The sequence below is a fragment of the Microtus oregoni genome, unplaced genomic scaffold (genome assembly GCF_018167655.1).
Source record: "Microtus oregoni isolate MIOR12 unplaced genomic scaffold, Mior012 000015F_ref0000493, whole genome shotgun sequence".
NCBI classification, from domain to species: domain Eukaryota; kingdom Metazoa; phylum Chordata; class Mammalia; order Rodentia; family Cricetidae; genus Microtus; species Microtus oregoni.
In genome coordinates, this window is record NW_024543074.1 from 30547073 (window position 1) to 30564116 (window position 17044).

The following is a 17044-nucleotide window of genomic DNA, read 5'->3' on the forward strand; positions in this document are numbered from 1 at the left end:
ACTAAAGAATTCAGCTTCAAGCCAGGCAGTGGTGGCTCACACCTTTAATCCCAGCACTCAGGATCTCTGTGAGTTCCAGGCGCCTGGTCTACAGAGGGAGTCCCAGGACAGGCACCAAAGATACAGAGAAACCCTGTCTCAAAAAAAACAAACAAACAAAAAAAAAACCAACAAAAAACAAAATCAGCTTCAAACAACAGCCTTGGAGCCAGATAGTCATGTGCTTGAATCTGACTCTTGTATCCCTAGCTATAGGGTCCTGGGAAAGTTACTGATGTATCCAGGATTCTTCTCTATAAGATTAAACTCCCTGCAGGAATGTTGGAATCTCTCCACCTGTATCCATGACACGAGGTGACAAGGTTGACCTGGTCAAGTTACCTTTTTCATAAAGAAGAGAAGATATTTCCAAAACCAAGCATATGCAGTGATCAGTACTGAAGAGCTTCCATCTGAAATTGCTTAAATTTGGAGGAAGATTTTAATTATTAAAAATATTTAAGAGGGAGGATGTTGGAGAAATGCCTGGGGCTAGAGTCATAGAGCATGTGCTTAGTGTGTCCAGGGCTCTAGGTTCAATCCCCCGCCCCAAACCAGCTACCAAACAAAAAGGTTGTTAATACTATTGCAGTCACTACTGCCTTTTTCCTTCTACAAGAGGCTTCCCTGAAAACAGGTTTCGGAGCGCCCCCGTGTGGTCTGTGATCCGAATGTCACCTCTACCAGCAAAGCTCAACAATTGGTGGGGAAAAAGATTATTTTTAAAAGTTTTTATAATCCAGTTGAGTTTTTATTTTTAATTTTTCAATTTTTAAAAATTTCCCTAGGAAATTTCAAATTATCAATATTTGTGTTCTTATAAATTTGTTGAATGTTTTAAATAATGAGACCAGTGTGTTTAGTGGGTAGTGCTTAACATGGTAGTCTGGGGAGTCATGCTGAGAACACAAAACCAAAAGTCCATTACAACAGACGGCCAGACTGAAAGTGTTTAGGAAAATGAAACCAAATATTACACACTTAGTACTCTCTGTCCACTGTGTAGCAGGGGCTATTAACAGGAATCAGAGTTCTTGGGTTATATATGTCTCTTGCTCTATGGGGTGTGTGTGTATGTGTGTGTGTGTGTAACTGTTATAGTGTGATATATATATATATATATATATATATATATATATATATACTGGATTATAATGAATTATCTTAATGAAGTAGCAAACAGGAACTAAAAGTACCATGAGACAGTACTTAACTACCTTTCTAACACATGTGATTTGCTTACACTAAAATGATTCCATGTACTTTGAACGCATGCACAAACTCCCCAGCACTGACTTCTGAAAGAAGAGAAACTAGCCCCGCCCACTGTAACCCACTCAGGTCTATGGATTAAGACCTGTTGACTTGGGTAAAATAAAAGCTCTTTATGTAACACACTAGCAGGCGGTAACAAATGATACCGTATGGAGGGTAAAATTACAAACCAGAATATTCCAGCTGTGTTTCAAAGAAGGCCCCATTGTTTACTAAAATTAAACTTTTATTTGAAACCTCAGCAGATGAATAATTAAACATTTTGAGGACCATGCTTTTAAGCCATGCCAACCTTCCTGCCAACATAAAAGAGTTCATTTGGGAGAAAACATATTTTTGAAACACCTTCAATTGTTTTGTCAAAAAAGCTGTATTCCTACATTCTCCCACATAAAAGCCAGTATGTGTGGTTTCCTCTGATTCCAAAAGCCAGGTCTTTGGCGTGAATTACAGACAATTTAAAGAAATACAACTGTGGGGTCAGTTTTCAACTCATTATAAACCAGGTTTAAAGACTCGGTTTAGGTAACAGGCCCTCTGTGAATTTCTTCCTAAAATGTTTGTATGGAGGTGGGGGTGGAGTAGGGTAGGGTGGCTCATTATGTAGCTCAGGTTAGCCTCAAAATCACTACATAGTCCAGGCTGGTTTTTAATGCTCTGTCTTGCCTTGGTCTCTCTGGTGCTGGGATTACAGATGTGTACAACCACACACACTTCAAAAGCAGCTTGAGTACATGATACCTCACCAGAGCTTAAGATGGCCCAGCCTGCTTTAACCAATTCCTAATACACCTTTCACCCCAAAAACTCCCAAATGAGGGGCACTTGTCTGTGTCCGTGAAAGAATGAAGCGGCCAAACCGTATCTCAGTAGCCTACGGCTAGATTTTTAAAAAGCAGAAAAGACATGTAGCCTCTACTGTTATTGGCCAGAAAGCAAGTTACTAAATATCCTGAGGGCTGAGATGTGGCTAGCAGGCCCAAGGCCCTGGGTTCCACCCCCAGCACCTCACGAAACCGAGTACACTGGAGTATGCCTGAATCTGAGTGCTCAGGGGATGAGGAGGGAAGTTCAAGTCATCCTTGGCTACAGGGTAAGCTCAAGTCCAATTTGGGCTACTGAGACCCCGTCTCAAGAAAACCAAAATGCTCTGGAAAATCCAGCAGGGAATCAGTGTTCAGGATTATCATGGAAGTCCTGCGGCTAAAGTAGCGGCTAGCCATCCTCAGGGCAGTGAACAGCAGTGTGCGGCTCTACAAACAGAGCTGAGGGAAAGCATTAGCTTCCTGCCCTGTCAAGGTTACACCCAGACAAATTCATTCCTTAGGTGAGTCTTTCCTTGCCAGCGCAGTTACTGCAAAGCGCAGTTACTTAAAACAGAATTCAAGACTACAGGCAACAGTGTGGAGACCAAGTCCTCCTTGAGCTGCGGGGGAAATGTGGGTGGCCCAGATTCCTTCCTCTCTTAAATAAGATTGTTTCTCCTCCCTCCAGGGAAGGTGGGCATGTTTACATGGATACATCTGACGGGTTGACACAGCTCTTAGCAGTAAGTCCTTCAGAGTGTCGATCTTTACCTTCAGGTTCTTCAACAAAGTTCTGATGGTCAGGGTGAGCTGGAAAGAGGAGAGAACACAGCCTGAATCCACTGTCCAGAGGGGTAGGCAGCATCTGCTAAGGAAGGAAGGCCTGGGAGACAGGCTCGGGTTGTGAAGTTCTCAATGGGGTCCTTGTCTAGCCACCAGAGCTCTGTCCACCAGGAGCGTGTACCCATGGTGCACCTGGTCCACACAGGAACACAGCTATTGAGTGGAAACGGTCAGCTTGCATTCATATGCAGCTGGAATTCTGTCCCCATAACTCCCACATACTGTATTTTACCCACACTGGACCCATGCAGGAAACTGTGTTCCCTCAGTCCTCGCTCAGCAGTAAAACCCCATGGTTCCCTCAACCATGCTTCAGATGACAAGGTGTCAAGTCCCATTAGCGTTCTGACTGGTCTCAGAACACTCTGGTATATTTATAGCCCATCTGACCACTGGAAAGTAATGCTCTTTTTCCACAAGAGGAATGTTAACCATGCATGATTCTTCTTCTAGGACTGAGGGAACTGTCTCCAGTCAGCCTAAAAGCCCAGAGGGAATGTCTGTCTGTGACTCTGAAGATGAAGAGATGGGACAGCCCCTCCCTGACATCTGGAAATGTGAAGAACAAAAGTACCCATCTGAATGAAAACATTTGACCACGGAGGAAATGGGAGGAATATTGGAGAGGCAGACTGCCACTGTTTTTACTATTGCTTGCTAAAAGTAGCAGTTAACTGGGCATGGTGGGGTACGCGTGAGATCCCAGCACTGGGGAGACAGGAGGATCTCTAGGACAAGGTCAGTGGGGTCCACATAGTGAGTTCAAGGTCAGCCAAGGCTACGCAGTGAGAGCCTGCCTGACCAAACAACAAAGTAGCAGTGTATAACCCAGAGAGAAGCAGGAGGCCCTGCTCTGATGAGCAAGGTCACACATGTCAAGCAACTGTCCGGTGCCAGCAGATAGGAAAGGCCTGGCTTTGTTCTAACACCCCAGAAACCCAAAGGAGCCACCCTTGGAGTTGAAGGGGAGCTGGTAGGAAGCAGTCTGCCACGTATTCAAAGAGTAGAGAACAGAACAAGAAGCAAAAAGTATAACCAGCTGGGTGCTGTAGTTTACACCTGTACCCCACATGAGGCTTCAGCACCAGGTCCACTTGGATCCAGGAACTCGGGGCCAGCCTGAGCAACAAAGGAAGATACCCCCCAACCTACTTTATCAAAAAAACACACACACCTAACACACACACACACACACACACACACACACACACACACACAGAGAGAGAGAGAGAGAAATAAAATGTAATTTTAAAATGTTTAAATCAAGTCATAAAATGAAATTTCACCCAAAAAGAGAATAGTCTAGAAACTTACTGCAATGTCAAAGGTAATCATTACTTAGTATTAAGATTTCATATTTTATAAGAAAATAATCTTTGCCAGGGCTACACAGCAAACCCTGTCTCAAAAAAACAAACAAACAAAAAACAAGAAAAGATAGAAAATAATCTTTTATCATCAAAAGTACCTTTGTTAAAATAATCTTTTATCATCAAAAGTACCTTTGTTATAATTAAACAGAAACTTTCAGAACAAAGAAAAAAAAATGCAAGACCCAATTCATACTTTCAGTAACACAATCCCAGACATAAGCACTGACGTAAACAACTGGAAACAGACCAAAAAAAAAAAAAAAAGAAAAAGAAAAAAACTTTACACCAACCCTGCTCGAGGATGACAAAAACTTTCCAAACATCAGCAGACTCAGAATTGCATTAAAAGGACAGGATGCTACCATGAAGTAGAATTTATTCTTGCAAGTTAAGAATGGTTTAGTGCTAGAAAACCTCAAAGGAAAGCCTATGGTGTTACTGATTTAAAAGAGAACAAACATATGATTAATACAATGTGGGGAAATTAAAAATAAGACAGGAAGAACAACTAAGAATAGACACTACAGTCTGTTTAAACTGTGAGCTACTCGTTCTTACTAAAGGAACAAGACTAAGGAAATATGAAGGGCTCAAGGGGGATTAAAGTATTAATTGCAGACAGAACAATCTACTTGGGAAAGATTCAGAGAATCAATTTAGAGCTGGGGAGATGGCTTGGCTAGCAGAGTGCTTGCCACACAAGCATGAAGACCTGAGTCTGAATCCCAAGCCCCCAGGTAAAAGGCCAGGTGCAGTGGTGACCCCAGCACTGGGATGTAGGGACAGGAGGATCTATGGGGCTTGCTAATCATCTAACCCGCCCATATTGGTAAATTCCAGGTCCAATGAGAAATCCTGTCTCAAAACAACAACAAACCAAAAAAGTAAAAGAATTCAGTACAGTGATCAAGACAGGCATGGTGGCTCACACCTATTATATCAGCATTTGGGAGACAGATGCAAGAGGATAAAGATTCCAGGGCCAGCCTGAGCTACAACAGGAATTCCAGACCAGCCTGGATATCATAAGATTCTATGAATTAATTAATTAACTAAGTAAATGACATTTTAAAAAAACAAAAATAGCAATACCAACAAAACCTAAAAAATGTGCAGACTGGTTTTGCCCCGCAATAACCACACACTAGATGCTGATGGAAGGCGAATAAGAAGGAAGCACTAAGGATTATTTAAAAAGTCAAGTCGAGCAGTGGTGGCACACTCCTTTGAACTCAGCCTGCAGGAGGCAGAGGCAGATGGAGCTCTGTGAGTTGGAAGCTATCCTGGTCTATAGAGCAAGTTCAAGACAGCTGGGGTTACACAGAGAAACCCTGTCTCGAAGAAGCTCCACACCCTCCAAAAAAAGTCAAAACTCCCCTGCTTAATTCATAAATGCACTACATGTCTATTCAAAATCTTGTTATTGATCATTAGCCACAACACCAATTTTTTTTCAGTGATATTTCCTAAGAGTACCCTGAAAGTCAAACATCTCCAATCCCAGTGCTCAGAGACTGAGACAGAGGACCATGGTTTAAGATTAGCCAGAACTACACAGCAAGTTCTAGGCCAGTCTGGGCTACATAGCAATACCCTAACTCAAACACAAAGAAATAGAATTGCAAATGACAATAAAAAATAAGACAAATGGAATATAATGAAAAACAAGACAAATAAAAATAGGACAAATGATAGATATGCAAAAGGGGCGTGCATATCTTTTGAGGGGGGGGGTTTAAGACAGGGTTTCCCTAGCTGTTCTGGAACTAGCTCTGGTTGACCAGGCTGGCCTTGAACTCAGAGAGCTGCCTCGGGAGTGCTGGGATTTAAGGCGGATTAAAGGCAAGCACCCTGTGAGACAGCCACCACCACTCTCTGCACTCTGGTTTGTTGTTTGTTGAGATAAGATCTCCCTAGGAGCCAAAACAATTGGATAAGGAGTTATCGTAAACAAAATACAAGGCTGGGGCTGGCTTGATGGAACTGCCCTCTGCACAGGCCTGAGAACTAGTGTTTGATCCCTAGCAGCTACACAGCCAGTGTCAGCCGCTGGCTTCCACATGCACACAACCATCCATGAACACACACAGGCAGATCCAAGAGTATGATGCCAGCAGCTGCCAGTGTCAACACTGCAGCTCTATAAAAAGTCAGTGAATGAAATGTAGACTATTTTATATCTTGGGGCAGTAGTCATTCATAATTTACCAAATGGGGAAAATTAGATACAACATTCTAAAACACACTCCAAAGATTTATACACATGAACTCGCACATGCACACACGTGCACACAACACAACACACACACTGCATGCCCCAGATCTAGAAATGCTTTCAAACTTCAAAGATGAGCACGTCAATTCTTCCGCGGTATTACCTTAGGTGTCTTTTCACCTCTCCTTTCACATTGATTTCGTTGTTGAATTTTCTCAGCAATTTCTTGGGCAATTTGACAGGTAGAATCATATGTGGAAAACCTGAAATCAAAGTCATACAGAGAGAAAGAGGTTTAAAGTTCTTTAAATAAAATCCTGGCCAGGGAATGGTGGTGGTGTGTTGTCTTTAAACCCAGCACTGCAGAGGCAGGCAGATCTCTGTGAGTTTAAGGTCAGCCTAGTCTACATTGTGAGTTCTAGACCAGGCTACATAATGAGACTCGAAAGAAAGAAAGAAAGAAAGAAAGAAAGAAAGAAAGAAAGAAAGAAAAGATGGAAAAGAGAAGGGAAGGAGGGAGGGAGGGAGGAAGGAAGGAAGGAAGGAAGGAAGAAAGAAAGAAAGAAAACCATAATAACAGCATGTACTAAATGGTGCTTCCTATGTACCAGGCACCATTCAGAAAGCTTCACTAACGATAACTCAGTTAATCCACACAAGAACACTGTGGGGCAGGGAACATGGCCTCCTCCACCTAGATAGGAAGAAACCAGGTATAAAGAAAAGAGGTAGAGCTGACTTGCTCAGAGGGGACAAAGGAGCAGCAACCAAGGGTGTCTGGTCCCAGAATCTGGGCTTCCAAGGACTTTACTATTATGCACAGGATAAAACATTTGCATTTGTACCTTTGGCTTGATGTTATTTCGTTTGGGTTGTTTTGTTTTGTGGGTTTATTGCTTTTGTTTTAACAGGATCTCCCTAAGTAACCCAGGCTAGCCTGGAACTCGTAATTCTCCTGCCTTCCCTTCCTGAATCCTGAATGCTAGGATTGCAGGCCTGCAACACAAGGGCTTATGCTAAACAAAACATTGTTCCAGGCACTGTCAATTCAAAAGAGCAATAAACAGGACAGAGTTCCTGTTTTTAAATGAACATTCCAGTGAAAGGAGAACAGCAGACAATAAATATACAGTTGATTTGATGTTGATTTGATCTGTGCTATGAAACGTGGAAGATGAACACAGTGACAAGGAGGTGCTGTATCAGAGGAGACACTGAGGCAAGGTGAGAACTGACAACCAAACTCACATAGCAGGGACAGCAGGAACTGTGTCTGCAGCAAAACGCTCCAGGGGACATGGAAGCCTGGCTAACTCCTAACCCCACCACAGTTCTCTCAGAACACTAGCCTTCCACTGCCACTCAACAGTGTTGGGGGCAAAACACCCGTACACTTAAAATAAAAATAAACGTCTTTAAAAAAAAAAAAAGATTTCTGGACAGTGGTGGCACAGGCCTTTAATCCCAGCACTCAGTGAGTTAGAGGTCAGCCTGGTCCACAAAGCCAGGGCTACACACAGAAACTTTGCCCCAAAAAACCAAAATTCAAATAAGCTCCTACTAGCACCCAGGGTTTTCCTGATCACAGCATTTTCGCTTTCTAATTTTCAGAAAACACGTGTGTGCACATACATCTCATCCCGTGTACCGATCTGCGCCTGAGAAGCAGGGACTCTTGTGCTCATGCGAACAATGCATTTTCCAGGACTGTCCACGGCACAATACTGAAAACTGTTGTTTGCCCTAATGTCCCAGATTTATGCATAAGAAAAGAAATAAATTATTTCTTTAAAATATTTCAGTACTGGACATGCCCATTACCCCAGCTTCTTGAGGCTGGGGCGCGAGAGTCTTAACTTCAGGGTCAGTCTACTTGAAGCAGCTTAGGTAACTTTGTGAATTGTCTCAAATCTTAAAAGGTGATTAAAGGCATAGCTCGGTGAGAAGCATTTGTGCAAGGCACTAGGCCCAATCACCAGCATCAGGGGAAAAAAAGCATCTAGCTTGGGCTGGGGATGTAGCTCCAGGTCCTACACAAAGAACTTTATGTTGTGAACTTCACAAGTACCTCAGAGGCAGTGCCACTCCTAACCCTAGACTCATACATCAATATGTACCATTCAGTACATTCGGGTATAGGTGTGTGTATGAAAAAGAGCATATGTGTGAACATACATAATTTTAAAAAGTGGGGGTAATAAAGAAAATAGTCCAAGTCCCAGATTCCCTCCATGTTCCTTGCTTGCCTCCACACTATCAGTTATGAAGACAGGGGCTTCAGTCTGGCTCAGCAAACACAGATCAAACATATCAAATCCATAAAAAAAAAAAACGTCCTGTCAAATACAAGACCTAAAGTAAGGATCTCTAGGGTTAGGGGATGGGAGAGATTACTGATGTCAGAGGTACTCAGAAGGGCTGGGCCACAAGAGGACATCTTGGGCTGACTTCAGACTCAAGCAGACGTCCGTATGGGAAGGAGAAGCAAAATCTAAACACTGTGGAAGGCACATGGCACAAGCAAAGATGAATGGAAGAAAGTATGTCTGGCCAAGTGGTGGCCCTAGTAAGAGGGTCCATTTAAACAGGACAGCTGAGTGGAGGTTAGTTTCTTTAGAGCCTGGCCCAGATCAAACTTGCAGGAGACTTGTACCCCCAAACACTGAAGCGTTTGAACTCTTTTACCGTTAGTCTCCATTGTTTAACTCAGTGGCTTTCTCATTCGACAGTTGAAAGCTTTCTTGTTTTGCTGGGGACCAAGCTCAAGGCCTTGTGTATGGTAAGCTTGACCACTGAGCTAAAGCTGAAATAAGTTATGAACGTTCAGATGATGTACTGGAATGATGAGGCATGGAAAAATCATGTTTTTAAGATGAGTTAATGATATGGAGAAATGCTCCCTGTTGTGTAAAATGCATGCACATAAAGATTCAAACAATAAATGCATTGTGGGAAAAGTTAACACTGGTTGTTTCCAAATGATAAAGATGCTATTTATTTTCTTTCCTGCAGATGATACTCAGTAGTCTCTAAATTTTCTACCAGGGATGTGGACAATTGTTGAAACTTGATGGGGCCAAAAAAAAAAAAAGGAGAAGAAGGAGGAGGGGGGAAGGAGGAGGAGGGGGAGAAGAAGAAGAGAAGGAGGAGGAGGAGGGAAGGAGGAGAAGGAGGAGGGGGAGAAGAGGAGGAGGAGGAGAAGGAGGAGGAGGAGGAGGAGGAGGAGGAGGAGGAGGAAGTAGTAGTAGTAGTAGTAGTAGTAGTTATATTCAGTAATTGGCGGGGCACGGTGGCAGCATGCAGTCACACCACTTAGGAGACTGAAGTAACAGATCAGGAACTTAAGGTCAGCTTGGGCTCCCTGAGACAACCAAAACAAAACAAACAAAACCCACGAAAATTTCAGCAACTAGCCCAAACAGCCTAGATCCCTAGGTAACTCTAACTCTAACCTTGGGATCCGCTCTCCTAATATTCAAAACTGTCTGCCATTGAACAATCATAAACTGTACCAAAAACACCAACATAAGGCATATTCTCCAACAAGAACTTTATCGAAATATAATGGTATAAATTATGAAATAGGAAGGTCAAGACTGTATAGCAATGTGTTCCTTGGATAAAGATATTTTTCATCATTCTGTCCTTGGAGCATCACTGCTGAAGAAATGGCCCTTATCGGGTGCTGATTTCTGCATTAATTCTTGCTGACATAAGTCTTCAGGATACTGACACAAGAAAGGGTAAAATGCCTACCACAAGTGCAAATTTCCCTCCCAAATTACGACAAATCTTTTTGTGAAGAGCCCATAACACCTATGCCCGGCTAACCACTAACTAGCTGGTGACCATGGAGTCTGAACCTCGGTTTCTTCCCTTTCTGGGGGTTGATGGGTGACATCCCACTAAAAGGTTTCTACTTCACTTTTACAGGACCCAGGGGAGTCTGCACAAGCAGGACGGGCGAGAAGCCCCCGCATAAGGCGGGGGAAACACTCGATTCTGTTCAAGTCTTAGCTCCCCCCAGGTTACTGTCTCCCGTTCTGACGACCGAGTTAGCACCGGGGAGGCGGGATGTGGAGACAGCAGGGGAGGACCCTCACCCGCTTTGCTCATCCCTAAAAGCCGCCAGCCTCAAGTTCAACGATGGCCAGGGTCTGTACGAGTCCCTGGGAACCACTTCCACCCCCAAGTCCCACCACGAACTACTGCCAGCACAAGCAACTCACCAGGGGTCCGGGGCCATGGTGCAGTCTCGGCCGTCAGCTGGGACACTTCCTGCTCGCACCAGCTGACTACGGCGGCCCGCGCGGCTCATTCCCCGCAGTTCGGAAGGTGCGCGACCTGAGCCCAGAGTTTGCTAAATGAAACGTGTGTCAAGAACCTCAGAACCACGCCAACCAAAACTCACCCTGGGAGGGACAGTGGATTGAAACAATCGATTTTCGTTAATTCACATGAACTGCTGGACGCAAGGAAAATGGTTAAATTGTTGAACAGACTCAAAACCTTTTCCCAGGAATGGAGGCGATCAAGACCCCTGCTCTAGAAGTTCTTCGCATTTTTTTTTTTTTCTGATTGAAAAACAACGAAACAAGCCCGATGTGATAGCTCGCACCTGAAAGCCCAACACTTGGAAGTTTGAAGCAGGAACTATACATACAAGCAACGTATATACTTACATAAAAATAGTTGCATACGATTTTAAAACTTTTAAAGTCTTTTTAAAATTTTTCTTTGACAAGGTAATATCAATTCCACGATGTTTTTGTAACAGACTACCCATCAGAGGCAATTCTCTGTGTTCAATTATTTTTAATAATCATCATAAGGCGCTTAATTTTATAGTTAAGACAAAAGTCGCTGACTCTTACACGGGAGACGAGGGAGTTCATTCTGCATATTTAGTGTTCACCTACCACCTAAATTTCTAGAATGAATAAAAAAAAAGTAAGAAGGAAGCCCCTCCTACATTTGCCAAAGGGTAAATCAATTTGAACTCAGCGGGCTGGCGTTCTGCTCGAGCGTAAACATAGCACGCATGCGTGCGCCAGTTACCATAACGACCAGTAGACGCTGCTCCTTGAAGTTGAGGAATCAATGAGCTGAAATTCTCCACGATGGAAGAACAAATTTTACCCGAGACCGACGTGGCTGAACTGGAGCTTGAGGCTGTGATCGGCTTCAATGGTGAGGTCCGGAGTATCCATGATACCTCATGGGCAGTGAGATGCTGACTTGGTAGCACCTGAGAGTAGTGGGGACAGTGGCAAGAGCCTAGCTGGGCACCAGCCGCGGGATGATGATCTTGGTCTCACTCCCGATCCTCAAAAATTGGAATGGGATAACAGCTCAGGTAAAGCGCCACATCCAGGGACCAAATTTGCCTAACTTAGTAGGAAGTATGAATAAGGCGCCTCTCTCTCTCTCTCTCTCTCTCTCTCTCTCTCTCTCACACACACACACACACACACACACACACACACACACGCACACGCACCCCTGGCAGCAATCCTTGGCTCAGGACACCACTCCCCACCTAGATCCTCAACTACTTCCACCCTTGAGTAACCACCCAGCCTAGAGCAAAGAAAAAATAAAGAAAAAGAAGAAGGAAAAAAAACCCTTTCCACACCTCTCACTGATCTACAGTTGAGAAAGGGCTGCGAGGAAACACACAATCGCTCTAGAGGTGCTCTGTGTCCTCTGTCCCAAGTAAGGACCTGGAAAGGTTTAAAAGATCCCAGGGAAGGGGGACAGTAAGGGAGACCTCCAGGGGAGATTCTGGAGGGGCCTGGTCATTGTTATTACTTGTGACTGTCATTGTAAACACTGAGAGAAATTGCTGTGATTGGGGGGGGGGGGGTGTTTGGGGAGTTGGAAAAAGGCAAGGAATCAAACTTTGGGGGGAGGGGAAATCAACTTTTTAAAAAGCACGTTGTGACGCCTGGTAGTTGTAAAGATGTGGTGCGGAATGATTACTGAGTTAAGTTTTAAGCACTTCGGGCCTTAGCTCCCAAGTCTTCATTGTACTATACAACTCTGAAAGCCAGCATTTCTTCTATCTGAGCCAGTGTCTTTAGAGATGGACAGAGATTACTGATAAGGAGTGACCCCCTAGTGAACTGCAAAACATCCTGGAGAGCCAGTGCAAAGACACCCCAAGATCTGAAACTGAATTCTTGCTAACTTACTGGGGTTGTCTGAAAGAAAACAGCACCCAAAGGGAGTGGCACTCACACTAACGGGAGGTGGGACTTGTTGGAGTAGGCGTGGTCTTGTTGGGGCAAGTGTGTCACTGTGGAGGCTGGCTTTGAGGTCTCATATATGTTCAAGCCACGCCAAGTGAGTCAGACCACTTTCTGATGCCTGTAAGATGTAGGACTCTCAGCTACTTCTCCAGCACCATGTTTGCCTGCCTGCCACCGTGTAAGCACCATGATGATAATGGACTAAACCTCTGAAAATGCGAGCCACTCCAATGAAATGGTTTTCCTTCATAAGGAAGTTGCCATTGTTGTGGTGTCTCTTCACAGCAGTAGAAACCCTAAGACTCCTACTAACTGGCTCTCAGAAGAGGGAATTGGAAATTTTTTTTAAATATTTATGTATTTATTTATTATGTATACAATATTCTTTCTGCGTTATGCCTGAAGGCCAGAAGAGGGCACCAGACCTCATTACAGATGGTTGTGAGCCACCATGTGGTTGCTGGGAATTGAACTCAGGACCTTTGGAAGAGCAGGCAATGCTCTTAACCTCTGAGCCATCTCTCCAGCCCCTCAGAAATGTTTTATTAAAGTCTGGATGAAAGGTTGCTTTTTTTTTTAACGTTGTATGAATGTTTTGCATGTCGGTGAGTCGTGCCCAAGAAGGCCAGAAAACAACATCGGATCCCCTGGAGCTAGAGTTACAGACCAGTGTGAGCCCCATGACCAGAGTGCTAGGGATCAAACCAGAGTCCTTTCAAAAAGAAGCCAATGTTCTTAACTACTGAGTCAACTCTCCAGTTCCTTTTGCTGAGACTTCTCTTAAGACTGTGGGAGAAAGCATTTATTGAAGACTTGAAAGACGTCAAGGAAAGAGTGACCTCTTTGAACTTAAATAATCCTTAAAACTGGGTAGGAATCAGTGACTGAGGATTGAGGTATAGAGGATTCCAAGAAATCAGGATAGGGGAACAGGGAGAAATAGAGAGCATAGCAAATGGTGTAGCATAAATTCAAATTGGTTTTAATAATAAAAACTCAGAGTCAGCTATTAGGGGATGAATGCTGAAGATCAGAGAAGCAGAGCAGCCAGCCACTAGGGTTCTTACCTCTACCAATGCCCAGACCAGAGGGGTGATCCTGTCCTCAGACTGCGTCCTCAGATGGCTGCAATGAGCTCCTGTCTCCTCCCTCTTCACCACCATCTGGCTCTGTTTCTCTTTTAGACTGGATCATTCTCCTGTAGCCCAGGGTGGCCTTGAACTAACAGAGATTTGCCTGTTCCCTTAGCCCTGGGATTAAAGGTGTGTGCCACCTCTGCCTGGCCTCTGTGGCTAACTAGTGAGGCGAGCTCTGCACTCTGATCTTCTGGCAAAGCTTTATTTGTTAGAACATAAAATATCACCACAAAATAGTTTGCAGGCATTTCAGGACTGGAAGGACAGGAAAAAGAACCTGGGCTCAGAGGTCAGAGGCCTTAACCACTAGGTAATGGAGCTTATAGTTTCTGTGGAATTAATCCAAAATTGAAAGCAAGCTGGATGTGATGGCCTACACCTCTAACCCCAGCACTTGAGAGACCGAGGCTAGTGGATCTCTATAAGTTCGAGGCCAGCCTGGTCTACATAGTGAGTTCTAGGGCAGCTAGAGCTGCAAAATGCGACCCTGTGCCTCCAAAAAAACAAAAATAAGTTGAAAGAAAAGCAAAGTGACAGTAGAGCTCATCGTAACTGTTATAGTGCTAAACTTGAATTTGAACGCAATGGTGCATATGTAGCTGTATTCTACAGTTCTAGGTATTGTACTTTGACATGAATTTATCATGTAAACAGACCAAATATAATCGAGTTGGATATGAAAACATCAGACTGTAGCTATTGAGTTTGGTCACATTCAACTGATTTTCCATTATGTCCAGAGCTCTTAAAAGTTAAAAACAGCCGTGGCAACAAATAGGTCAGGAATCTGCAGGCCAGATTTGATGTGGGATTCCCCTCTGTATGCTGTAAATGCCTTTGGTTAATAGAAAACCTGCTTTGGGCCTATTGCAGAGCAGAATAAGGCAAGGCGGGAATTCCAAGCAGATAGAAGAGAGTAGGTGGAGTCAGAGAGATGCCATGTAGTTGCAGGAGACAGACACACCCAAACCTTGCCAGTGACCACAAGACTCATGGCAAAATACAAAATAATAGAAGTAAGTTAAAGATGTAAGAGCTAGCCAGGAATACACTAGAGTCATTGGTCAAGCAGTCCATGTCCTTTATTTAGGTGTTGTCTATGACTACTTTCACACTATACTAGAAGAGATGAGTAGCAGCAACGGAGACTATATAATTCAGAGAGTCTAAAATATTTATTTTCTGGCTCTCTATAAAAAGCTAAACTCGGGTGGGGTGGTGGTGGTGCATGCCTTTAATCCCAGAACTTGGGAGGCAGAGGCAGGTGGATCTCTGTGAGTTCGAGGCCAGCCTAGCCTACAAGAGCTAGTTCTAGGAAAGGCTCCAAAGTTACAGAAAAACCCTGTCTCGAAAAACCAAAAATAAAAAAGCTAAACTGCTGAAATAGATAATGGCAATAATTAATAATAATAATAATAATAGTAATAAATGGCTATTTGCTAAAAACCTAAAAGTGTTATTAAAAGTGACATCACTTTTTATTTCTTCAATTGGCAAAGGCTAAATATGTGAATCATACTTATGAAGGTGAGAATAAGGAGTTTCCATCTGCAATTGCTAGAAGTAGAAATTGCAATACCTTTAGGAAGAGGCCTTGGCTTCATTGGTAAAGTGATTGCGGTGCAACCATCAGGACCCTGAGTTTGGGTCTTCAGGTGTCACATAAAAAACTGGGCACAGTGGTGGACGTCTGTAACCCTAGGACCATAGTGTTGGGGGAGGTGACAGGCAGATCCCCAGAGCCAGTCTAGCCAATCAGTATGTTCTGCATTCACTGAAAAATAAGGTGGAGAGCCATAGAAAAAGATATCCCTCATCAGCCTCAGACCTGCCTGCACACACACACACACACACACACACACACACACACACTGTGGGTGTCAAATGTTGTCTTGACTACCCAGCATTATGATCAGGAACGTTTAGATGTTTAGGTTCTGTGATAAGGTCTTGCTTTCTCATTACCTCTGTCCGCTTTTCACGTAAAATTTTCTACATTTCCTATTGATTTTGTGTTCTTTTCCTGAAGTTACTTTCCTGCTCTATTTAGCCAGAGTTGACCCTTTTTGTTGGCAACCAAGAATCTTAACTATGTATGGTGGTTTCAAAGAAAATGGCCCCCAGAGGCCCATATGGAGTGGCACTATTAGGAGGCGTGGCCTTGTTGGAGGAAGTGTGTCACTGGGAGTGGGCTTTGTGACCTCAGATGCTCAAATTAGGCCCGGTGTGTCTCAGTCTTTTCCTGTGTTGTGCCTAAGTCCTGAGACCCCACCCCCACCCCAAGAAGACTTCCACACTCTTCCAAATGCAAAAGCAAGGTTTTGTTTATTGTACACGAGCTAGCACAGGTCCTGTGCCTCACAGTCTGACTCGGCAGATGGAGGGAAAGAGGATCCCATCTACTATTGTTTTCAGAGGGGCTTTAAAAGACAGAAGCAACAAAGCAGTCACGAGATTACAATTTCAAAGTACAAAATTGCTTATCCTATATCACAATTGGCTAACGGTTAGGTAAGGCTTAGCTGTTATTTTCTGATAGGCTGTCCTTGCCTGGAGGGGGGGGGCGGTTGTTCTCCCAAAGTAACTGTCCCCTGGTCACATCCTTGGGACATCTGCTGACCCTTTGCTAGCCAAAAGGGCTGTCTGAAAACTTATCTGATTGGTCCATTGTTACTCAATCGATAGGGGACCTTAGGTAGTCAACATCTTTTGTATAACCACGGGTGGGGGTATGGGTGACAGTCAGCAGTTTCCGAGTATCTCAGGTTTTTCCATTAACTAATACTTCCCCTAGAAGGGGCCTCAGGGCGGCTCCTGGCTTTTCTCAGGGGTTGGGGTGAAGTTCGAAGTCCCAAAGGATCCCGGCACAAGAATGGAATCTTTTTTTTCAGCCTCAGTTTTTCTGGTCTCACACCTGCTGCTGTCCAATCTGGAGGTAGCGCTCTCAGCTACCTTCCCAGCCCCATGTCTGCCTGGGTGCCTCCATGCTTCCCATCACGATGACAGTGGACTGTGAGCTGCCCCTGAATGTTTTCTTTTATATGTTTATCACAGCCATGGCGTCTCTTCACAGCGATAGAAGCACCAACTAAGACACTATGTAACT

General features: G+C 44.0%; 2 protein-coding genes across 2 annotated transcripts in view; one reads left to right on the plus strand and one right to left on the minus strand.

Moving 5' to 3' along the window:
- The window catches only part of Stx8 (syntaxin 8), a 241012-nt gene extending 230171 nt beyond the window's left edge, over positions 1 to 10841 (minus strand). The window contains exons 1-3 of the mRNA XM_041665805.1: positions 10781 to 10841; positions 6715 to 6814; positions 2836 to 2930 (exon numbers count right to left, since the gene is read on the minus strand). Coding sequence (XP_041521739.1) covers positions 2836 to 2930; positions 6715 to 6814; positions 10781 to 10797 — 212 coding nt within the window. The 5' untranslated portion in view covers positions 10798 to 10841. The remainder of the gene's footprint in view (positions 1 to 2835; positions 2931 to 6714; positions 6815 to 10780) is intronic.
- An 814-nt stretch (positions 10842 to 11655) lies between these two features.
- Cfap52 (cilia and flagella associated protein 52) overlaps positions 11656 to 17044 on the plus strand; it is a 45016-nt gene continuing 39627 nt past the window's right edge. The window contains exon 1 of the mRNA XM_041665269.1: positions 11656 to 11741. Coding sequence (XP_041521203.1) covers positions 11672 to 11741 — 70 coding nt within the window. The 5' untranslated portion in view covers positions 11656 to 11671. The remainder of the gene's footprint in view (positions 11742 to 17044) is intronic.